General features: G+C 39.9%; 1 protein-coding gene and 1 long non-coding RNA gene across 2 annotated transcripts in view; one reads left to right on the top strand and one right to left on the bottom strand.

The window, feature by feature from the left end:
• msh3 (mutS homolog 3 (E. coli)) overlaps positions 1-25,824 on the top strand; it is a 43,231-nt gene that overhangs the window by 10,722 nt on the left and 6,685 nt on the right. The window contains exons 12-21 of the mRNA XM_020647446.3: positions 3,550-3,659; positions 6,162-6,294; positions 8,241-8,428; positions 9,097-9,265; positions 9,494-9,558; positions 11,515-11,631; positions 11,848-11,955; positions 13,454-13,568; positions 14,132-14,289; positions 21,640-21,826. Coding sequence (XP_020503102.2) covers positions 3,550-3,659; positions 6,162-6,294; positions 8,241-8,428; positions 9,097-9,265; positions 9,494-9,558; positions 11,515-11,631; positions 11,848-11,955; positions 13,454-13,568; positions 14,132-14,289; positions 21,640-21,826 — 1,350 coding nt within the window. The remainder of the gene's footprint in view (positions 1-3,549; positions 3,660-6,161; positions 6,295-8,240; positions 8,429-9,096; positions 9,266-9,493; positions 9,559-11,514; positions 11,632-11,847; positions 11,956-13,453; positions 13,569-14,131; positions 14,290-21,639; positions 21,827-25,824) is intronic.
• LOC136177273 (uncharacterized) lies at positions 247-17,222 on the bottom strand. The gene is made up of 3 exons (XR_010664910.1): positions 16,570-17,222; positions 8,262-8,437; positions 247-1,530 (listed from the first exon to the last, which is right to left on the bottom strand). It is a non-coding gene; the product is annotated as an uncharacterized lncRNA (long non-coding RNA).

The raw sequence follows: 25,824 nt of genomic DNA on the forward strand, positions 1-25,824 counted from the left end.
CACGCCCAGATGGCATTTCCGCATTTTTATTAAAGATGTGTGCGGAGGAACTAACACCTGCTTGGTGCCCAATTTTTTCAGAGGTCAGTAGATACAAACACTGTACCAGCAATGTGGAAAAAGGCAGTCATCACACCTGTCCCAAAAAATCCATGTCCTAAAGACTGTAATGATATCAGTTGCTTTAACTGTTGTTATAAAATGTATGAAAACTGTGTGTAGGCTGAAGTCGGAGGTATGCCCACAGCTAGACCCATACCAATTTGCATACAGACAGCATAGAGGCACTGATGATGCTGTCAATAGCTTTGTGCACATGGTCACCAAACATCTGGAGAATCCCAGGGCCTACACTAGACTACTGTTTGATCCATTCGTCATTAAATGGTATTATTCATTTCTCACTAACTGCACCCAGCAAGTCAGAGGGAACAGAACTGTCAGCCTTAGGTAGGAACAACCGTTTCAAAAATACCTTTGTTCCCTTGTCCATCAAGCCCTCAACACCACCTAAGCTGCAAAGTGTTTGTATATGTATGAATGAATGAGGGAGTTTGTGGCCGTGAGTGTGTAGACGTGTAGCTGTGCCTGCACTGTTCATTACTTTTCTTAATTATTACATATTTATGCTTTTAGTAATTCACTATGAAATGTAATGATTATTTAACTGACATGTTTTAATGATGAATGAATGTATTTTGTTATTCTGCTACTGCATCAGAGCACTGTGAAGTGCAAGGCAAATTTCCCACTGTGATCTTAATCTGAATGTTAAACAGAAACATCAGCACTTTCTTCCTGTGGCACACAATTTAACTTCTTTAATCTTTTGTTGGCTAGAACAACAGCTGCCTCGGCAAAAGCTCTGGCTCCAGTGTGTGGAGAGAAGTCATACTGAAGATGTTACAAACTAACTTACAATCAATCAGTCTTTAAAACCAGTCTATAATGATCATTAAAGACACACAGCATCGGAACATTTCTTATTTAAACTCATGTTTATGGTGTGTTTTGTCGAAGTTGAGACCAGGTCTTTATTATTAATCGGCCTAATTATTCATTTCCATGGTGTGGCCTGGAGGCGGCATGCTGCTGTCTTATTTATTCTAGCTCTGTGTCGTGGCTGAACGGATGGAAGTGTCCGTCTGTCAGTCGATCGACCAATTGTTTTTCTAAGGCTGCTCATGCGAAATGTCAAAAATCGTCTTTTCTGATATTAATTGAACAAATGCAATATATCCTTTATAGCACATTTATTGAAGTTCAGTGTCTTTTTTTTTTTTTTGGACACCGGTCAGTAGAATAATTTGCAGGGTGAGATTGTTTTCCAACTCTGACATCAGGCTCTAGATTTTTGTCTTGGCCGTTGGATTCCTTTTGTACAGAATGATCAGCTTCTGTGTCATGTTCACTCTGTTCCTCTGTTTGTTTGGGTTTGCCGTCATGCAACGTTACGGCCTTCATCTGTGAAGTACGGGGAAAGGCAAAGCATCATCCAAGTGATGAATAATGCTGCTTCAAATAGTGGCACTGCAAAAGTAACAAGATAGACACAACAACTTGATCAACAGAGCATAATATGAATCATTAAACGTTGTACAACTGTCACATGATATAGCATGTAGTGTCATATTACACATCTTAACTGTGCTGGTTGATTTGATTGTGGAGGATCATTTCATGTGAGAATATCACTCAATTATTTCTTTCTGTCGAAATACTTGCAAACTCTAAACATCACAAAATCCTCAGCAGTGCTCTGTGTTTAGGTGCTGGACAAATATTCACTTGTTAGACTTGGGTGATCAACGTAGCAGACGTTATTATTACCTGCCACCTACAGAATTCTAGCATTGAGGGGTGGGACAATATCGACAGGGCATTAAATAGCTCTGATTCATGTGACACAATCAAAAAATCACTAGTGCTAAATTTTGATATTTAGATTTAACAGTAACTAGTTAGATAAAGAAGAAGCCGACAGATAAAAGAAGACGAAGAAGAAGAAGAGTGAAGAGAAGTTAAGAGATGAAACTAAGTGCTCTGAATAATTACAATGAGTCCTGCACTTGACCTTTTTAGGAGCTTTATGTTCTTCAGTTGATCACAAATCACGATGTATCTTTATAGGATCCTCTTGTAAAATTATCTATTATCTCTGATATCGCTGAATTGTGATTCTTAGGGCCGATATCGATATTAGGAAGAGAAAAAATATGATTCCAATACGAGTTAAATCTTTAAGATAGATATGCACATTTATTGTGTTGATCCATCAAATGCTTATATTGGCCGATATTATTGGCTGGCCGATTAATCGCTGAGGCTCTAATCATTACTGTCGGCCACTTTTTGTACCATATCGAGGCTCATTGGACCACCTCAATGGTTGAATGTGAATCCTTCTTCAGTCTTAGTTTGCAATAATAAAATCAGTCCAGTCTAAAGTGATGCTCTGTTTTGTGTTTCTACCTCCTCCCTTAAGAAATCTCCATCTCTTTATCTGCTCGGTGCTCCGTCACGTTCACCAGCTTGTTGCTAGCTGCGTTTCTTAGCTGCTTGCTGGTGAGCAGACAGTATGAAGTGTGTTTCTCGAGCTCTGTAGCAGAAAATGATGCTGTAAGGTCGGTGAGAGGAACACAAAGCGGTAACATTGTTGGCTTGACAACTAAGCAATGTGTCGTACTTGGGGATTGCAGGGAGTGCTGGGTGAATAAGAATAAGCAGATTTTAATTTCTCAAATACAAATAATTTAATAAAACTGACTGCAATAATAAAATCAAAAGCATTGAGTATATTACCAGAGGTACTCTTTAGGGAAATAATTGATAACTTGCTCTTCTGAAAGTATCCTCATGAAACATGACAAACACAGACTAACCAACGTGCAGTTTCACACACATTGTGTACTCTGATACCTGCCTTCCTCAGCCAATCAGGGAGGAGCTCTTGACTCAGGTAGGTGCTCACTTATGTGACTTAGGTCAGACTCAATCACGTTCCAGGTCTACTGCTCAGAGCAGAGTGATCCTCTACACATGCCAGTGACAATTTACTGCTGGAGTGTAGCGGTTACAAAGCTGCACGTGGAGGTGTTTGTTACATTCACCTCAGTAAAGAAAATAGCCTGGGAAAAGCTGCCTTGAATTTTTCCATTTTGACAAGCTTTCAGAACATCACAGCGTTGTGATCGGGCAAGCAGCTTCACGAGTAGACAGACACTTTCTGCTTCAAATACTTTCTAATATACATGTGAGGACTGGCCAGATTATTTCTGTAGAATTAAGTTTACAGTCATGGTTGAAGAGCAGATGTAATGAGTGAAATGATCTTTTCTCTAATCACATGTAAAAGTTCTCTGACTACTCAGGCTTACGTGGGTGACGGCTCAAGCTCAGTTCAAGCCTCCTCAACCCAACAGCTTGTGGCTTTCATCACCTCTTCTCCCCTTATATTCTGTCGCTGTAATGTTGCTGTTTGGTTTTTTTGGGAGTTTTGGTAGATTCAAATGGAGCAGTTTATGTGTTTGTGTTTTCTGTCCTTGACAGACAGATGGCGGTGTGAAAGGCAGTCTGTTGTGGGTGTTGGACCAGACTCGTACTCCGTTTGGGAAGCGACTGCTGAGGAAGTGGGTGAGCCAGCCCCTCACAGCTCCGCAGTGAGTACAGGACCTTTGATGGAGCGCGGCTGTCAGAGCCGAACCGATTCAGATTCTTTCTTCTGTCCTTCAGTTTTACAGTAAAGGAACAAAAAAAAATTAAAAAATCTGAACAGCAGGAGTTTATCTTCTCTGGGAGGTTATCCAGAGCGATCCTGTTTTACTCCCTGAGCGTCTCATACAGCGTGCTGCTTTCTCATCAAATGGGATGACTGGTAGAGATGGTTTATATTCCAGTCATTACGATATGGAAGTGTTTAATGTCATCTAATAACTAAAGATGGATGTGTTAGGATAAAAAACATCCAAATGTCCAAAATGACAAATCCAAGTTGGGTTTTGAACTACAGAGTTTGAATAACTGCAGGCTTCAATATTTCTAAACATTCTATTTCTTAAATTACATTTAAGTATAATTAAGTTCTAATCAGAATTATTTGGGTTTTTTATGGAAGATATCAGTTTCCTTGTCATAATTAAGATTTGTTTTTTTGAGATAAATTTCATATTACCTTAATGCAGCATTGCCACAAGGTCCAGAATAAACTCTATTAGAGATGTTAATTAGCACCATGTGTTTTTATTACGTCCAGGCTGCCTTCAGGCTCTCTTGTAGGACAGTTGAGAATCTTCACTAAACATGTGTTGTACAACCAGCTTTTACAGGCTGCGGCAAAGACACCCCCCCCCCCCCCCCCCAAAGACCATCCAGCTTTGTATCTACTGTATTGTCTCAGAGGAGAAAGGCAGAGCTGTGAAATGACTGCAATGTTTTTGTGTATAATGAATAATTAGATTCCTCTTCACGATGATAAAATAAAAACAAGAAGCAGAAGGTATTAACGTTTTAATATACTCCTAATTAAGTGGAATTGAATAACTTGAGCTAAGTGTCTGCTTTGTGACTTGCATACATAAGCTTCAGAAGTCACATGACTTTTATCATGAAACTATACCTTTCTAGTTTATTTGTATTTGAACCCTTGATTATTTCGTTGATAGCCTTGTGGAGCAGATGTTACTCTGTTCTGAGACCCTGCAGGATGAACAATAGAAATAAAACAAAATAAACCTCGCTGAAACTCACTCCCAGCTTCAAACTGCCTCTAAATTCTAACACTGCAGGACTATTGTGGTCCTCTGCCCTGCGGTGGGATGTTATTATCCATATATTGATTGTGTGTGCATGCTCGCACTCTTCGTGTGTGTGTGTGTGTGTGTGTGTGTATGTGTGTGCTCTCCCCCTCCAGTGTAGGGATTATGGCTGTGGATTGGGCTCTGCTCTCAGATTATACAGATAGATTCCCTCCAGAAATCTGACATCATAAAACCCAGATTACACCCTGGCACATTAAATCCAACACACACAGTGCAGCAGCACATGGCACAAACACTGATTCATATGCACGCACACACACACACACACACACACACACACGCAAGCCAAAACACATAACATACAGTGTTATCTGCTTTTGTTCTGTCCTTTATTTCCAGATGTTATGTTCACAGAATAATTGTATTTTTTGCTGTTGTGTATGTAATGTCAACTTGCTCTCAATCCTAACACGACAAACACAAAGCTAGGTCTGTGGCCCGTATAATTCAAAATATGATGATCTAGATAAAGGGTTCTCAACTGGCCTGGCTTCAGGACCCACAACCAACTCCCCAATGAGAAATCACGGCCAAAAACAACTGATCTTTTTTTTCAACCATTCAGATTTATGTGAAATGGAAAATAACGTCGTTTGGACCTCAGATGGTACAAAGCATGTAACAGAACAAAGATACGTTCTTCATAGACTTTTTTGACACAATTTATTTTCCAAGCACACATTCACGACCCACTGTAAATGGCTCCACAACCCACTTTTGGGTCCCGACCCACTGTTTGAGAAGCACTGATCTGGATACCACATGGAGAACATAAAGGGTTCTTTGATAAGGTTAGGAGCAGATTGTCTAGTTAGACTTTTAAAATCATGCGTATGATATATTATTAGGTGTGAAAATAGACAAGAAAAGTCTGATTACATTTAAAAAATAAAACTCGTTGACAAATGTTCCATGTCGTTTGGACGTGCAACAATACAGTATATGACTTAATCAATTTGACATTACATGTATTGTACTTTTCATTCCCTTTAAGGCAACATAAAGCACAAAATAGCAAAAAATGAAAGTTGAAGAAGAAGAAATTCAACAAAATAACGATATAAATGTTCTTCACATGTTTGACTTGAAGTTGTTCCAGCTCCTAACAGGCCTCAGAAACTGACAGATTGTTTTTTATTTTTTACAGCTAACGAGCTGCTATTTGACAGTTCATTGTTCCAAACGTCTGTGGAAAAGCAGTTTCTTATTATTCACGACAATTTAGCTCCGATTGGCAAGTTTTTTTTTTTTTTTCATCTGTGTGACTTTTGCCTGTCGACGTCCTACATTTCTCTCCTCTCTTTCTCCCTTCCTGCACTCTCCTTTTCTCCCATGAACCCACAGATCCATTGCAGAGAGGCAGGATGCTGTGCAGGAGATCCTGCAGTCAGACTCGCTCTCCTTAAATTCTGTCAGGTCTCTGTTGTCTCATCTGCCTGACCTGGAGAGAGGCATCTGCAGTATATATCACAAAAAGGTAACTTACAAACACACAGGGGTTTTCATTTTTCCACCAGGGAAATGTGTCTTCTTTTTCAGGAGATGGTAATTATTCCTGTCTCTTGCGATCATGTTGGCGTGGACGTGATGACAGTTAAAAACAGATAAAAGGTCAAAATAAAAGGTTTTGCCGCATGTGGTACAAATCAGACCTTCACTTTCTTGTTGTTTTGCATATTATATGGAACAGTTTTCAGCCTTTCTTCTAAATTTCTCCCCACACACTCTCTCTCCTCTCTGTCATTTTCATGGCGTGCTCTTGATTAACAACAGGGAGCAGTCTCCTCAGTGGCACTTACCTGATTGTCTGACACAATCTCATTTCCCATTGGACCCATTTTTGAAATGTCACAAGGCTTCACCTCTTGTGTGTGTTTGTTAACAAATGTGTGTGTGTGTGTGTTTCACAGAGATGAGAGAGGCACTCTGGTCTGAGCTTGATGTCTTGTCTCCTGTCCTCACTCCTTCATATGTTGTCAACGGAAAATAATCAAATGTCAGTGAACGTGAACACTCGCACACAGGGATCTTGATTGTCATTCGACCCCGTCTGCAGATAAATGGGCCTGTGCGTAATGGCCTGTGTCTCTATGGCTCCATCGACATACAGTAATGGGAGGGAGGACATGCTTATGGTCTGCAGTCTGTTTGGGTTCATAAAAGAGCATCACCGAGGCTGCTGACACAGGGGACCATTAAAAGTGCCGCGTGTGATTGAAACAATAAACTAGTTTCAGTGTGACTCTCATTAACCTTTAATGACCTGGAACTATCTGTGACATCATCACTAATGGCCATATCAAGTCAATACTAGGGTATATCAAATATCACCCCCCTTACGAGGTATTTCTGTGAAGGGCGTTGATAAATCATTCATTTGATTTCGTGTTAGATAATCACTGGTGATATTTCTAAAGCGTTGATTGTAAGGAAACATGAAAAGTGCTGCTCAGCTCTGTATTGGAATAAAAGCCAGCTTTGTGTCTAGTGCTGTGGAGGCTCAAGATTTACCGAAGGAACTGAAGTTTAAATGCATGCAAAAATCAAATTAGCTTGTGCTCAGAATGAAGTCACCGGCTCCATTTAAGAGGGATTATAAACTAGAACGTATTCACTTGGTGATGTAAAGCATCCATTAAGATTCCAACGACTGAGACTCTAAATACTAAACATGTTCATTGTTGTAAAGAAGCTTTTTTGTAGCATGCAGAATATAACAATTCTTTTTAATATCTACACATCTGCACATTATTTTCCTGACAATGCCTAACCTTTCTGTGTATAAAATGTCAAACAAATGTGAAGAACCTGCAGCCCAAAGTGACATCTTTGATTAGCGTCTCATGTCAGCCCTAACGTCCTTAAGGAGCAAAATGTCACGTTTAACCGGCTCAAACCAGTAACTGTTTGACATTGCTGCATGATAATTAGCGATCATTTATCAAAGCAGTAGGTGGTTTATTGTCTTTTGATTGATTCACTATTGCAGCTCTGCTCTGATGTCTACACTTTTTTTTAAAAGAGGATGATAACTGCTGCTGATCACTGGTGTTTGTCAGAGCTCCCGCACAGTGTGTCTGTCGTTAAGCTTGGCTGTTGTAACCAGTGCAGATGAGATTTAGGGATCTAATCCTGCTTGCTTACACCATTCCTTTTTAATACAACAACACACACACACACACACACACACACACACACACACACACACACACACACACACACACACACACACACACACACACAAAGGACTACAGAGAACATGATTTTCATTTTGTCAAACAATAAAGGAGATATATTAAATTCACTTCTATTTGTATTCTTATCAAATGGCAGCTGGCCTTACAGCTCAGATACACTATGTAGAACATTCTGTTTTATGCTGTATTAAGTTGATCATGCATGTGTTTTTCACTTGTGTTCTAGTCTTCCACACAGGAGTTTTACCTCGTCAGTAGCAGTCTCTCTCGCCTGGGGCTTGGACTGCAGGCCTTGCTCCCTGCTATCGAGTCTCAGATCAGCTCAGTGCTGCTCCGGGGTCTCCTCATGGACTCCCCTGAGCTGCTGGCTCCGGCCCACAGCTTCCTCAAAGTGCTCAATGAAAAAGCCGCCAAGTGAGTATCCTGCAGCATGAAGAAGGTGGTAGTTTATTTTGTGTTCTGCATAAGCAGCCAAGACAACGTTTTAAATGCAATAAAGTGATCTGAAATATAATGCATCACAAAAACTTTTTAGGAGTGAAGAAAGAAAATCTCCAGGACAAAACTAATTAAAAAGTGAAAAGATATTCAAAAGTTATACACAAATGTTCATACACAAAGTAGTCGGTACTGGTTTACTGTTAAAAACTTCTCGCCTGTATACAGACGCCTCTCTGGATTTAGGGAGTAGGGATGTTTTTAATGTATTATTTGATTTTGTATGGATTTTACAACTTATTTTTTGGATTTAATTGGATTCAATTGATGTATTTATTCAGTTTTATTGCCACAAACAGTGTTTTATGGTAAATACAGAAATACTTTAGTTGATAAGTTGACATAAGGTACTTAAGTTCAGTTATTTTTATGTGATAACCAGAACAAAACACCTCAGTAAAACAAAATTTGCCCCTAAAATAAACTGGATTTATGAACTGTCACACCACACTATAGACATTCAGAGGATGGATAGGTCACCACAGAAAAGGACCTGGCACTAGCTTAGGGGGATTTTTCCCTCAACAGGTAGAACAACCTTCAGGTTTATTTCAGAATAAGTGCAGTCATACGTTTCTTTAAAGGTCAGGGAATAAGACGGAGCTGTTCTCAGATCTGTCCGGCTTCCCGGTGATCCAGGAAAGGAGGGATCAGATTCAGACCGTCCTCAAGGAGATTCAAGACCATCGCAAAGAAGTCCGCCAGACGCTGAGGGCCCCGGCATTCGACTACACCACAGTGTCTGGACTGGAGGTACCTACAGCCTCTTTGTGTGTGTGGGGTTGAGAGTAAGAGACGTGGGAGGAGATGGATGTCCAGAATGTAGTTGTAGTGGGAGACTGAATCACATTGGTGTGATGAAGTTTATCTGAAGTCTACGTGTTTGTTTGTGTCAGTGTGCATGTCAGCTCTTTGTTTCGTCTGTCTGCTCCTTTCTGATTGATCAAAGTCTTCCTCCCCCTCTTCCTGATCTGCCCTCAGTTTCTGATCGAGGTGAAGAACTCCCTGTCATCCACTGTTCCCCCTGACTGGGTCAAAATCAGCAGGTGAGCCCACAGTTGCAGCACACACACTTCTACACACACACAAATATCAGAAGACAAAACACAGAAACAGTCACATCATGTATTAAGTCAGTTTCTGAAATGATATAATAATGGCACTGTTTGAGTTTCATTGTAAAACTAGCCCTGTGAAACTGAATACTGAATAGTACTTTTCAACCAGATATATGCAATCTTGATTATTTAAAAGTGTCATCTAAGATTTAACTGCATAAAACTATTGAAAAGTACTTTTTTTTTGTACTGAACAATGTAAAGGGAAGCATTAAATAGTTGGCTGTGTATTTAAATGAAAGATAGAAAAAAGGAAGTAGGAGAAGTAATAGAAATGACTTATAAAACATAAGGTTATTTACATAACCCTGGTTCTCTGAGTAGCATATGAAAGAGAAGCAGGGGTATTACATGTTTCTGACTGGATTGGCAGGTGTATTTTAGAAAAGTACATCGAGTTCCACCTTTCATGATCGCTGTTTTATTGATATTCATATTTTATTTCTACTCGAGGACAACATGCTACAGCAAATGCATCTTGTACTACAGGTAGCCAGACAATATTTTTAAAGCAACATTATGCAACTTTCAAATAAAAAAACTAATAAAAAAAACTATGTGTGCCTCTTCTTGCTCTGTATCTGTCCAGAGGAGCAGGAACCATCTCCTGCCAGAAGTAGCTATTGCTTTAGGGCAAGGCTTTCTAACAGAGAGCCCTGAAATCAAGCCTCTCCTAACATGGTCTAATTTTTAGTATTTTCTGCACAGACACCATGATAAGATAAGATAAAAAGATAGTGACCTGGCAAGAGGCCAAAGAAGAGTCAATCACACTGTTACTGTCTCACTGTTGGTGAGAGCAGGTGGACTCTGAAACTCGGGGCCTTAAGTTGCAAAAAAAATCTGATTTTTTTTTTCCATCGTGTTGCTTTGAGCTTTTTCCCCATGTGATTTAGAATTAATCTAGAATACCTTGGGCTGCTTTAATCATTATTATAAATGAAATGAAGCATGTAGTATGGTCTTTGTTGTGGTTACAGCTCTCAAATATTCTGGTTCTTTTCACTCTTACTGCTCTCCTTCAACTTGTTTTCTTTCCATGGACATATTCTGGTCCCAAAAACTAATATGAAATGCTTAGCTGGCCAAAAAAAGTTTTAATATCTATATATTATATGCATCGTAGTGTTTCTCCAATGACCCTGATCGCAAGTTACCTCTCAGTCTATGGAGGATGTGAGAGTTTCACAGGCTTTCAGTCACAGTTTTAGTGGCTCACAGATGTTTAATTTACTTAATGGATCAATTATATAGATGTTTTATTGGAATTATTTGCAGTTCACCGGTAAGTCCTATCATAGTTTAACAGATGTCTCTTTTATAAAAATGGTTTTGGATGTAGGGAAAATGTTTGGTGCAGTACCATTAGTGGCCACTGGGCTAAAAATGAAGGAGGACTGAATGGAATAAATGTAGTCACAATGTTTAAAACACAGGCAGCTTAATTCAGTCAGAAAGTCTGATTAAACTCACTATACTCTGTAACCCGCTCGCCAGTGTTAAATTGGAGTTCGACAAAGGCAGCAATGAGATGATGAAAACAGTGCCGAGCCGATATTTCCCGTGGGTGTTGCTGGTGAGCAGAACAGCCCTAAAGGGGATGTGAATATTTGACTTAGAATTGTCAAGTGGCCAGTAACAAGAATGAAAGGATAGTTAATACTCAAAAGTGACAATGGCCATTTAATGGGCCTTTAACTTCTTGATAAGATCTGTCTGTGGTACTCACTCTACTTGTTTGTGTTATAATACACTCTATATAGACAATGATTGCTATAACTTTCTTTCAGTTTACATGAAATATCTGGTCATTTTTAACTTCAATCCATCTTTTTTCTCTTCCTCCTCAACCGCTCAACACCTCTCCCTTCCTCTCCTCTGCAGCACCAAAGCTGTCAGCAGGTATCACTCTCCTTTCCTGGTGGAGTGTTACAAGAGGCTGCTGCAGCTCCGAGAGCAGCTGCTGCTCGACTGCCAGAGGGAGTGGACCAATTTCCTGGAGTATGACACATGCAAAGATACACAGATACACATTCTCACACACACAGGCATGATAGTAAACTCAAATGAAAGTGCTGCTAAAAAAGTGTCAATCAAAATTAGTCTGCTTTAGTCGAGTGAACCATCAGTGCTTTCTTGTCGGAACACAGAATGCACTTACCTTAATTTACACTTGACAATTTCTCTCTCTCTCTCTCTCTCTCTCTCTCACTGTAGTCAGTTTGGGGAGCACTATCACACCATGAAAACGGCCATTAGTCACCTAGCAACCGTTGACTGTCTCTTTTCATTGGCCGAGGTGGCCAAACAAGGAGACTACTGCAGGTGAAGTCCTCTCTTGATGACCCTAAATATCTCCACCTATGTGCGTATGTGTGCATACATAAATGTAAGTTAGTATTTGTGAGTGGGATATTTTGTGTGTGTGTGTGTGTGTGTGTGTGTGTATTTAGTGTGTGTGTGTGTGTGGGTGTGTGGGAGAGATGTTGGCGTTCTGGCTGAGCACGCTGCTGAGCTTGTTGTACACTCCCACACACAGCCTGTCTCAGACTATAGGACACGACACAGGACACCCACACACAAACATACACACACACACGCACACACAAACACAAAAGTGCCGCCTTTACATTATCTTTGTCTCTTGTTTTGTCTTTTAGCTTCCATCCATGTCTTATTGCCTCTTCCCCTTTTTTTCTTGCCCCTATTTCAATACTATTTGATGTGATACGATGTTAAACTCACTACAAATGCTGCTTTTCTGGTTTGCATCCTTTCTCTGACATTTACTCACAACTTTAGGTGTAAGTAAATGTTACATTTTTACATTTTTTGGGAAATAGATTGCTTTAACTTTTTGCCAAAAGTTGGAGAGAGAGGATTTTTTCCAATCATGTGCATACAGTTTTTATGAAGTGACACTGCCATCCTTTTTCTTTTTTCAAGAAAGCAAAATGTGATGAAAATAAGACCAAACTAGTCCTTAAAGGGAAACATCTGCTTTTTGTATTTGTGTCTCTATATTTAGTTTATTTACTTAGAGCATGGCCGGTAAATCGAAGCCAATGCTAATGGCAAAGATCATGTTATCACTGGTGAATATTGTTTGACTCGGTTTTGGCAATTTTGCAGAAAGAAAATACGGAAAAACAAAACAGGGACATATTCTGTTCTGTTACATACATACATACATGTTCTGTTACCTTTCCAAATGTTTAATAGTATAGTATGCTGTTGAAGTTAAGAAAATATCTTTACCTTAAAAATGTCTTCATTTTTTTCATGAAATCTTTAAGGCAACTTCGTATTTTATCAATTACATTTCTATCCGGCTTAAAAAAAGTCAAATCAGCTGTAAATAAAGCGAAAAGGGCAAGGCAGGTTCTTTTATAGAGCGAGCTCGTTCATACACAATTCAAAGTGCTTTACATAACATCTACTGTGTTAAAAACATGTGAAAACACATCACATCTAGCAAACAAAAAGTCAAATATGAAAAATATTTAAATATGAGATAAATAGAAAGGAAGAAAATTGCATTAAGCAAAAAAAAGTCTCTACAGCTCAACACTTCAGCAATTTCTAATTGATATGCTTCAGACATAACTTCATTTGTGAGTTATCCTCACTTGTTATCCGCACTTGTTTGCTTATTTTTAGAAAAGAAAATTGATTGTGGTGGTTTTCAGTTTCATGGCCTTCGGTGTCTGTGTCAATGATAACGTGATCTCTTGATATGTATGTGTGTGTGTCTCAAGGTGTTTATGTGTGATCAAGTTTGATTTGTGTCGATCAGATTGTCTGAGTTTTTTGTCATGTTCAGGCCAGAGGTGTGTGAGGGCCAACATCAGATTGTGATCAGGGACGGCAGACATCCTGCCATCGACTTACTGATGGGAGAGCAGAACCAGTATGTGCCCAACCTCACCGAATTACAGGTACACACACACACACACACACACAGTTTCATTCAGATTGACGCAAACCTAGCTGTGCCAAGACACTCAGATGTTTACTTGGTCAATAATTCATTGAGACAGATTTGAAACAAATTTGCAAGAGTACACACACTCATGAATAGAAACACACATGATGCCATCACATAGAGACTGGCATGACCACACGTACGCGCACACACACACACACACACACACACACACACACACACACACACACACACACACACGCATACACACTTCCTGGCTTTGTGCTGAAGTGGGTGTAGGTTAATCTTGCAACAGAAGCAAAAGCCAATAGGAAGAGAAGCCAAGCCTTCAATCCACCCACCTCCTCAGCTGTGCAGGACAGCATGAAAATATCTTATTCTGCTTTCTCCTCGGCCGCCTTCTGTCTCTCTTCTCCTCTCTCCTCTCCTCTTCTCTCCAACATACAATACACAATATAATCATTTAGATATGAAATTAAATAATGATGATCAACACTATCTCTCTCTCTCTCTCTATCTCTGTTCCTCCCTTTCCCGTCATGTCTCCTGCTACAGGGTGATGGCAGGAGAACCATGATAATCACTGGCCCTAATATGGGTGGTAAGAGCTCCTACATCCGCCAGGTGGCTCTGATCTGTGTTATGGCTCAGATGGGCTCTTATGTCCCAGCCTCTGCGGCCCATCTCGGTGTCCTCGATGGCATTTACACCAGGTATGTATAAAACAGGCACATTTAGATCCATGTGTTCAATTTGTACATCCTTACAGCTGCAGTAAAGTCAATTCAACACAAAAAGCACATTTGATTATTTTGATGATTGACCTGGAGCTTTGAGAAAGAGTATAGAAATGTCAACCTAATATCAACGAAGAAGGCAAAAATGATCACGGTTTAATAAGTTAAAGCATGCAGAATAAATGGACCATATATGTATTAATTGACACTTTGGACTTGGAAATATGCGAAATCTCCCCATTACTGGTATGAGCGTCTCTCCTGTGTTTTATTGCAATTGTGCATTCTGTTTCACCTAAAATAAAAAGGAGGAGACTGAGACATACTATGTACATTTTTGTGTTGATCACTTTACAAGCAGGCTTTGCTTTAAAGGGTTTTCTAAACCAATCAGCTTCTTTATCAGCTGTTTGGGTCACAAAGTTCTGTTAACAGCTCAGACTGAAATAAAACTTCTCTTTTCTAAACCTTTCAAGATAATTCATGATTTATTTATCCAGACTGTCAAAGAGTTGTGTGCTCACCAGATTTCATCATGTCCATGCATGATGAAATCCTCATAAGTGTCCAAACAAAGTCCATTCTCCCTTTTTCTTTTAAATTTATTGACAAAAAAAACCTAAAGAAGTGAAACCTGAGAAACACATTTGTGTTTCAACAGGAGGAAAGCATTGACAGTGACCATGACAACACACTTTTACCTCTACAGATTCTTATTATTGGATTTGAGGTCAGTGGTAAATACTGTAGAGGCAACCTAAGGACAAAAAAGGAAATCTTATTTCTCTCCCGAAAAAACCTCCTTCGCCTTATGTCCCCTTCTTTGTCTGTGACATAGCTGAGATTATTTCTCGGCTTGACACTCAGAGTAATCCCATCTAATCTTATTGTGTTCCTCACCACACAGGATGAGGTGTGTGTGAAGATGAACACGAGTAGTTGGTTGTGCACAATGCAGCCCTTTGTTTCGTACAAGACAATAAGACTTCTTTGGAAATTATTTTTCATTTGCTGCTGATTCTGAAGCGTGTAGCAGTGTGCTCTGCTTGTAGTTTCCAGCCCTGACTACATATTAGTGAGGAACACAGGCCAGTATATGGTCTCTGTTATTCTGCCTGAGCTGCAGTATGTGATTAGACCTAATGGCTTGCAGATGTGTGTAATTGTCTTTTTTTGTGTGTTTAAGCATGTTCTTATGTATTAACCCAGTAGGAGCCAGAGACCTGTCAGCACAGCACATGTGTGTGTTCATGCGTGTGTTCTTTCTACCATCCTTGAGAGGAACAGTTGGCAGCGTTATTTTCACATGAGTATAATGAAGTGATTTTATTCTGGTGTTCACATGGCTATGGCTCTGCTTGTGTTTTTAGGCTGGGGTTGTGATTGTGTGGGTTGGGTGGACACTAGATGTAAAGAATGATGATTGAATGTACCATTTTATTAGTTGAAGCAAAAACTCTTATTTTTCAATTCTGTTAAAAACATCACATCATGTTTATACATTTTACATCAATCCACAGATCACGCACAGCTCGAACCGTTGGGGCCGATCGGAACGGACCACGGTTGAAGTTTCACATTGTATCACATGTGATTACATCATATCTGTTGTCTCTTAATGTAAAGATGTGCTTTTGATTTTAAACAAAAATACTGACCAACACAAAACGAATTATTTTTCTTTCTAAACTGAAGATAATCGATGTTTTCTTCCTACAGGATTAATCTACTTTTAGGAGCAGTTGGGACATAAAATTAGAGAGAGAGAGAGAGAGAGAGAGAGAGAGAGAGAGAGAGAGAGAGAGAGAGAGAGAGAGACCCCGTTTCCAGGCTTCATTTAAAACAGATGATGTTGCAAACAGCTTGTGCCTCACAGCTGTATGTTGCAACAGATCAGATTCTTTAAAAAAAAAAATTTGTCTTGGAAAAACAGGTGTAAAACAAAACAAACACAGCCAGATTCTGATCCCAGTTAATGCACGTTTTAGCTATAAGACTTTACATAAGGAAGTGATAAGGGTCAGGCTGTTAGTGAGACGTTACATTACATAACTACTGTATGTGGATGAAGGTCTACATACAGTAAGTCTGCATGTGTGTGTGTGTGTCTGTGTTGAGTCAAGTCTCTGATTTGGATCAGAGGCTGTCTCTCAAAAAAAAAAAAAAAAAACTGCATCTTTGAGATAATTAATGTCCACAGAGAAAACTCAGACACACACACGCCCACACACACTATCAGTTGTGTCCTCTCCTCACCTTCTCTGTTACCGCCGTCGTCTTCTCTGATTCTAATTGGACCGCTCAGCCTCTTTCTACCAGCGAGTGTTTGATCCTGAGGAGAATGTGTTTAGATAATAAACGTCCGATCAATTCCCACCGCTGTGCGGACACAGCAGTGGAAAGGCTTCATCTTGTGGGTGTATGTGTGAAAGATGAGGTGTGTTTATGAGAGAGAGAGAGAGGGAGAGTGAGCGCTTTCCTAGAGAGCAATGAGCAGACTTTGTGGGTCCGGGTAATGAGTTGGTGTGTGGGTGTCTAATGGGATATCCTGTCTGAAAGGATCCAGATGATTGATTATCAACGAGGATAAAGTGAATAATCTGGAGACTAGTTTAAAGCTGTGTGCCGCCTCTCGGAGTCTTTGTTTTATTTTGTGCTACAGCTTTTTTTACAAATATGCCGTACAGTAGATTAAGCATAACTCTGTGTGTGTCTGTGTGCATGTAGTCGCTGTGTGTATGTTTTTTTTTTTGTTCTTATTGAGTCCTGAAGGTTATAGAGCACATTCTTACACCCCTTCATGGTTGTTATGGAAACAGCAAAAGGAAGTAGAATGTAAAACTGTGTTTTGAAAGGGACCTTTAATTGACCATGGACTCCAAGCAGTGATTATAAAGTGTTTTACTAAAGCCTTTTACAAGTTCCCCTCTAATGAAAAAGCAGTCAGATTTTTTTATCCTCTTTTTTTTTTTTTTTTGTGTGTGTGTGTGTGTGTGTGGCTGATGTCCAGATAAACCTCACTACTAATGGTGAGTGTTTGGGTGCCAATCAGTTTCTATCCTCACCTGGGTGGGTGTTGTATACTGATGTCAGACATGTTGAGTATGTGGGAAAATGTTGAATCCTAAATCGACTTATCGGTTCTGAAGTACTGAACTATAAGAGTGTTTGTTCCAACTTGTTGGCAGCACAGGCCTTCATTGCTCTGCAGGACCTGGAGGTTCACTATATCAGACAAAGTAGAATCCTACAGAAACAAAAAGTTGAAAATAAAAATGAAGACAAATCTGTGGAAAATTAAAATGCTTGACAAAACCATCCGCTAAGGGGTTGTGTTACGTGCTATCCTTTATTATCTCACTGTCCGTATCAGGAAAAGAAGATGGCTTCTTGTTTAGCCATGTTTATTTTGACTTACATTAGCTCCCCCAGGTATTCCCCACTTCTCTGGTGACCATTTAAAACCAAAACACTCTAAATATAATGTCATTAAAAATCACACAGCATCGTTACAAAGCAACAAACAAAACATGAGCAATATAAAATCAATTATCATATTTCCCAAGTCCTGTCTTGAAGCAGAACTCCGCAATGAAACACTGTTAATAATTATTTTAGTGAGACTAAAATAATGAATATCCTCCTTTAGGCACTCAGGTATGCACATTTCTCCCAAGTGGTGACAGTGATGTGAAGTTACTTTGAAAACAGTGAAGCTTAGCTGCAGTGCATCTTAGAAATGGTTCAAAAGGTCGAAGCTAGTGATTCAAACAGCAACAGTTTCTGTGAAGACTTTATTTCTGCTACGTTTCAAAGTCACACTCGCAGAGATTTACCGTTGGCAAGGTTTTTTTTAATGTAGGTAGGCATGATGGAGGCACTCTGCAACAGGTAGAGACAAGGTTGGAAGTATTTTTGAAATGTAAATAACATTCTGAATGAACAGAACATCAAAGACAGATGATGCAGAAAGTGTCTGTGTCATAGTGCGGATGATTTCTTTAAAGCTCTTTAGGACGATGATTTGTGATACAAAAGCAAAACCCAAACTTTCTCATTTTAGTAAGGCTTCGATTTAATTTTCTACTCCCAAAAATATATTGTTTATGCTACTGAAATGTGGTAAATGCATCATCATGATTGGTATGAGTAAACTCATTAAGAAAATCAAATCACTGAGAAATCAGACGGCAGTTACGGAACCACAAGTCTTTAAACGGTGTGGGGTGATGATAAATGGACTCTATTTTCAGAATGGGTTTGTTTGGTGGGAAGCACAGACTTAATGAGAGCAGCAGGACCCCCAGCTGGTGCAGTGTTGCTATGTTTTAGCCCTTCGTCTTCTCATCAGTGGAAGGACAGAGTGTGCGAACAGTCGTCTTCCCTCTCATCTTGGCTCTGTGTCTATGCTTTCAGCTTTGCAGTATAGATCGGACTGCCTCCATTTCCCCTGGGTTAAAGGCATACATGCATGCGCGCACTATAAATTGGCTAATGACATGCAGCAGCACGTCTGCCACACCCCCTTCTTTTATGGTGTGTGGGGTTACCATGGTTACTTAAGAGCTGAAGGTTCATTCATTGATGGGGGAGTATGTTGAATGTCAATAAGGACAGGAAAAGACAGATTTAGAGGTGAGAAAAAGAGGCTGGCAGAAAGATGTTGCTTGGTGATCCAGCTGGAGTTTTTATCCCATGAGTCACTGCTCTGTCTGTCAGTCGCAGTGGAGCGTCAGAGGAGCTCTCTAAACTGGCTTTGAAGCTTGTGGAAAATTCAACATGTTGTCATTGTATCGCTGTAATCTTTAAATATCATTTAATATTGACTCAATAGGTGGCAATGTGACAACTGTTAACTGTGTGTTTAGTCTTTCTGATTGGCTGTCCTTGGCTCGGAAGCCCGTGTAAACAGGTCAAAGCAGCATGGCTTAAGCTCAGCTGCAGTAACGCATCATTTGAAAGTGCAGCAACTCACCTATTTTTGTCTGTGTGTGCCGTGAAGTTCTCAGCGGAAATATAAAGAGTGAATGAAATCTGTGAAAAGCGACAGTGTCATACCACCAACTTTACACCTCGGGTACAGCGTCGATGGTTTATATTTGTAGAATGTGTCAAAGACAAGATCAAATTCATTAAACACCTGCTTTGCTGTCGAGAGCTTTTGTCTAATGAAGATTTAAAAGAAATGTATGAAGAAGAAAAAAAATCGGCCGCTCAGTGAGGAAGCTGTCATGCACAGTTAGGCAAGGAAGGCATTGTGGTCCAGATGTAACATCTCCAAGATCATTTTACCAAAACATTTATTACATGCATTCAAGGCTGTCTGGTTAATATTTAGTGTACACATTGACCCTAATGCACAAACATTTAGTATTCTTTGTTTGGCATTTTGCCTTTATTTATAGGACAACTAGAGAGATGGGAAACATAGGGGATGTCATTAAGCATATGGTTTATGAATAGGAGTTGAACCACGGCTGTAGCCTGTGTACCTGCTCTGACCTTAACTAGTGCTCTTATTCCAAACCTTCCAGGGGAGGCTTTTTTTTTGGTGTCTTAAAATACATCAACCAAGCATTCAGGTGATGTGCAGGAATTTACAAATCAGTTCCAAAAGACCTTTTTAACCCTTGGTGTCAAATGATGCCACAACATCACGAGAAAGGTCAGACAAACTGTAGATGGAAGAGAGGAAGAACTTTAATTTGACTAAACAATCTTGGGACCCATCGGCTAACTGATGACGCTGCCTCTGGAAGTGACGTACAACTTTTTGGGGCTTCTGTTCTTGCCAGCGGCTAGCGATGAAAGACTTCCAACAAAGACTTCCTTTTCTGTCTGTTGCACTTTTTACAGCTGGACTTGCAACTTGAGAAGGGAGTTGGTGTTGAGAAACAATACTATTATTAGCCAAACTTTCATGCAGGTGTCTGTTTGTGGCAAGCTAAATTGTTGTTAAATGACTGCCAATGGGTTCTGGGATTGCATTGCAGCAGGTTACATCCCATCCATTTTGTTTTAAACACAGACTGTTTTCATGCACACAGCCCACTTAACTGCTTGTGGACAATACTATTTGGACTACAAGCCGAAGCAAAAACATCTCCACCACTTTGGCATTTCTCTGCAGAAACTGTAAATGGAAATGAGGTGCTCAACGATGACAAAAACAACAGGAACACCGATCCTCAAGCACCATGGATCTAGCTTCAAGTCATACTGTATGTGTTAAACCCTCTGAACTGGACTAACTTTTTCAACCTAATGTGTGCTCATGAGAAAAGTGCGCAAGATTTCATCATCAGCATAGTCAACACCATCAGCAACTGAAAGTTTTATTCATAGAAGTGTTACCTGTTGTGAGAAATCAGCAAAGCACTTTAAACTGGGTTTACTTGGCAGATTGGTATGAAGAGAAAAGCTGTGATCAGAGCAGTCCTGAACTAAACATATTGAAGACGGTAAATAGTTCATCACAAAGTTAGGTCCTAAATAAATTCTTATTAAATGGCAGCACTCGACAACTAATACAGGAGCAGGTTCGAAGGGATGCAACAGTCCCAGAGACACATGGCTGAATATATTTAAGCCCACAGTACTTGTTATTCCAGTGACGGTGTTAGAGTGGCTGATACTGGACAGAGACCTGCACAAAGACGTTGAGGCAACTGTTGACATGACAGGATTTTCCAAACCCTGATGTAACAGCCCTCCACAGAGTCCTGAGCTCAACTCATCCAACAACCTGGACCCTATCATCCAACATCAGCGCAAACCCCCCTGGACGGCTTCACCCTCACTCTGCAGCTGCAACTTTAACTAAATTCTTTCTTTCTGTTTTAGAAGAAGACCCTCAGGGTGTTTTAGTTACTCTCTCTCCCTTTCTCTGGACGCCTCCTCTTCAATCTCTCTCTGCCTTTTCTTTGTAAGTCGTCCTCCTAGAGGAAACGGAGGAGCAGGTTCACAGATGGAAAAATAGCAGTTTCTGGATTTATCCGCCTGTGGGTGGTTTATGGAGTTTCTGGAAGAACTTTAGCAGTTTGTACATTTTTTTTCTGTAGCTTCAACTTTTAGGCACAAATCATTTAAAGATTGGAAAGTTCAAAAGTTTGCATCAAAACTTTACTACATGCAGTATGTAATACTTTGTTTTGATTCTGTCAGTTGTGTCATCTTTGTACATCTTCGTAAAAAATTGGGGTCTGCTAGCTCAGTCTGCAGAGTCAGACTGCCACCAACAAAAAAACAATTTGTGATCTCACTATAACCCCCTCTCACCCTGCTGACATCTGTCCTCTCTGTTTTCCTTGTCTTGTTGGTTATCAGGATGGGTGCTTCGGACAACATCTACAAAGGTCGCAGTACGTTCATGGAGGAGCTGACTGAAGCCTCGGAGATCATTTCCCATGCTACAGAGCGTTCCTTGGTGATCCTCGATGAACTGGGACGGGGCACGAGCACCCACGATGGGATTGCCATTGCTTTTGCAACCTTGGAGTACTTCATCCGAGATGTAAGTGAATGGAAACTGGCATGTTAACAAGACAGATTTAAATCTTTGTAAGGAAGAAAGGATAAAAAGAGAAATATGAGGGGCGCTGCCAATGACAAAAACCATTACGTGTTTATGCTGAATTATACATACGCTATTGAGTAAATCCACCTGCACCGTTGGATCTTGAATTCACTCCAATTAATTATAAAGCTATTCCCCCTAAGTACAGAGTTGTGTATGTGTGTGTGCCAGTTTGGTAACATCCTAGTGTTTGATTGAGTTTCCTTGTGGGCTCTGCAGAGTCTGCAGTGGTTGTTTGTTTTGACGAGGCTCCAGAGAGGCCGCAGCAGCGGGGCAGCTTTTCAAAACTGAGCCGAAATGTAGACAAGCTTGATCTACGATGTTAATATGCTGTTAGAGAGCATGCTGCGATTGGAAAAGGAGCCTGGTTGACCTGTAGATACCTGATAGTTGGTGTATGTTTTTATTGCAGCATGCCTTATTTTATTGTTCTGAAAAACCCAAAGTAATCTTGACTCAAGTGTGACTGTCTGATGTCCACCTTTGTGCTTGAGAGGGATCAACTGTGGTCACATGCCTCTCATACATTTCCCTTTTACATGATTCCTACTTATTTTTGTTGGCTGTCATTAAAATGTTTGAACCATTTCTAGACAGCAATGGAGGCCATAGGGGAGACAGCAGCTGCAGGTTGGTCGTACAGGATGAAGTATTCCAATGGGAGAGACGGAGTCTGTCTGTGTTTGTGTGTTTCTGCTGGGATTAGTGGCCCTAAGCCAGGGGCCCTTTGGGTGATGCACAATGTTGCAGAACATATAGGTTGTATGCTGAGAAATTAGGAGCGAAAAGGGTTGCTTGCGTTTCTAAAGTAGGTCATTAATTGACAACATTGGCAAGTTAATTATGTTTTTTCCTTGTGGAAAACGTGGAGAATTTGCCAATTAGTGTTGCGCACTAAGACCAATACTCACAGAAAACTCTAATGACATGGGTAGCATGCACGAGTTAGAGTATCACTGTGGGTTACTCGGCTGTTTCTTTTGTCAGCTGTTTACACTCAGACATTACACATCATTCTCATTAGAGGTTATAAATTACCCGTGTAAATCGTAAATAAGACCAGATGGTTTTTTTTATTGAATGCAATGTAGTGTAGCTAATGGAGGTGAGGAAAAACATTGATTTATTTAAAAGCCGAGATTCTCATCTTCTGAGATTTTAAATCGATTCACATCTTCCAAAAAAACGAGCCAGTCTCACAGATGACTGGAGTAGATCGTGAAGTATGCAGTTGTTCAAAAATAGACTTTGTGACTTAGAATCGTGAATCCAGACTTATTTTGAATCGAAAATGAATCGAAGTGCATTCTCTGTAAAACTGTACATGCAATGGGGCTCACAAACCATTCATAATATATGTGACATGCAAAGATGATTTTTTTTATTTTAATTTAACCCAAATTCTAATGAGTTATGTTGGCTACTGTAGCTTTAAGATAACAGTCATTGAACTACCCCGATCAATTAATATATTGTGAGTTTGGGCCTTCTAGTGGTGAGAGTGAGTCTCCACAGTAACAGAAGCCATTGGTGGGTTAATTGAAACTCACTCTTCTCCTGCTCAGTACAAGCTGTATTCATTAGTTAGAGACATTAGACATTAGTTAAAATGCTCAGAATCGCCCAGAGCTTTTCCTGTTCAAATATAGATGAATAAACATTTATCTTTGAAAATCCCCCTCCAGTTGTCTTGTTTTCCCAGTTCCACATTAATCTTTGGACAAAATCTGAGGGTTACGTAATCTCGCTGGATAACATAGTGAAAATGTGTAAGTAGCAGCTAATTCAGGACAGAGCTAATGTTGGCAGGAGGAGGGAGCTCTCGAACCACCTGTTGTATAACAACATTGATTTGTAAGAAAAGCCACGCTATTAAAGGAAAGACAAACAAAAGGGCACAAAAGAAGTTGCTGTATAGCAAAAGGCGTCCTCAGTATAGCCAAACCTGCAGAGTCTTTTATGCTCTCTCCTCTTCCTCCTACTCATCGTCCTCCTCCTCCTCATCTGCCCTGTCCTCTTCCTCCTCTTCCTCCTCCTCCTCCTCCTCAGCAGACTCAACTGTTCCCATCGAAAGTCAGACCGCTACTCCTTTGACTCAGTTGTTATAGAAACACACCTTTCCATGTCCCAAGCACTCACCTGAGAGGTAGTTAAGAATGTAGATGGGTTTCATAACACAGACAAATAAAAGAGACAGCCTTGACGCAGAGAGAGAGAGACGCAGAAACAGAAGAGGAGAGAGGATCACTAAAACGAGGAGCTGCTTCTGCAAGAAGTGGCTGCTGAAATCACGATCGTGTCATGGTTTTGTTTCAGTTCGTTTTTGTCTCGTTCAACTCATTTTTAGCAAGTGATGTGCATCTCTCACTGTCCTCTTCTTTACCCATTACTCATTCTCAGACTCACTTGTACTCTCGCTGGCAGCAGGTCCTGCCATTAGCTTCACACTAAGCTTAGCACTACACATCGCTCTACACTCAAAACATGACTCAGACTTGCATGTGACTGCACAAACAGTGGAATTCTGCACTGTAATAACAGGAAAACATACTCCTAGCTTTACACCTCTTACCACCACTACACCTCACTAAAACTAAACAGTGGCTGCACATTTTTATGATGTAGATGCCTCTCTGTTTTCTACCAACTCACTTTGTAAAGGGAATCCTGTTCACTTTCAAGCAGATAACCTAAACTTTCCCTCTATGCTCAACCATATGTCAAGAGCACAAATTCTTCCTCGACATTTTATTTTTAAATCAAGATTTGAGATTTGAAAATGAATATAATCCGAGAAATTTCTGCTTCTCTTGCTTCCACTTAGCTTTCAAACTCGACCTTCTACATCTTTGTGACTACTCTACTGCATCATCTGATCACACAGCTTTATTAAATGTTATGTATTTATGTAAAGGTTGCATGAATTTATGTATGGTATTCTAAGGTTTTATATGATATATTTATATCATATTTATCATATTTGAACTTGCACAGTGGTGCGAATAAGTTTTTCCTGGCCAACCATTAAATAACCAAAATAACCTTTTTAACATACAAATCCTTCTTTACATAATTAGGAAACATTTTTCACACGATTCATCAAAACCATGTGCCTTAATAAGCCACAATGCTGACGTGACAGACAGAGCTTTTAGCTGCTACTACAGTTTAGCCTTTAGCTAAGTGATCTGCAGACTACAGAGATATTCCCAACTCCACATTCATACATGTATTTTTGTTGATAAAATTGTGGTCTTCAAAACCAAACAACACTGCTCTAAGTTACATCATTTGTGGCAATGTCACAAACTTTAGGAATCTTTATCCGGAGCTAAAAAAGGCTATAAATAACTTTTTCACATAAGAGGAATTAATCTGTAAACAGATTCACTTTCAGAGACATATACACCCACAATGTTTTAAATAGATAGATGCAAATTGATTGTTTGTCGATCAGCTTAGTGCTCTCTAAAAGAACAAATAATGTATAGAGACATAGTGGCTGCATTATTGGGGAGGGGTAACTCAAGCCGTCAGTCCTTAATGTTGCATAGATTTAACAAGTAAGGCATTTTTGTACCAAGTAAAGACAAGACATGACCAAAGGGAAATGTCATCACCTTTACACTGGTCACTGATCCTTAGAAATTCAGGTCAATGAGAAAATGAGATTGACACACTAATTGAGAGGTCAGTGACACACACACATTCTTCAATTACAACAAATCTCTGACACGCTCCCTTCACTCCAATGAGAGCCTTGTTAGTTGTGAGGAGAGAAAATAAAAGGTGTTGACTTGAGTTAAATTTGGATTTGTGAGTAATTGGATAGATTGAAGTAACGAGAATGAGACACAACAGTACTACTGACCTCTCACCTCTTCCTGTGCATCAGACTACCGAGTGAAGCACACACTCTCTGACAACATATCATT

Source organism: Labrus bergylta, chromosome 2, assembly GCF_963930695.1.
Source record: "Labrus bergylta chromosome 2, fLabBer1.1, whole genome shotgun sequence".
Taxonomy (NCBI): Eukaryota; Metazoa; Chordata; class Actinopteri; order Labriformes; family Labridae; genus Labrus; species Labrus bergylta.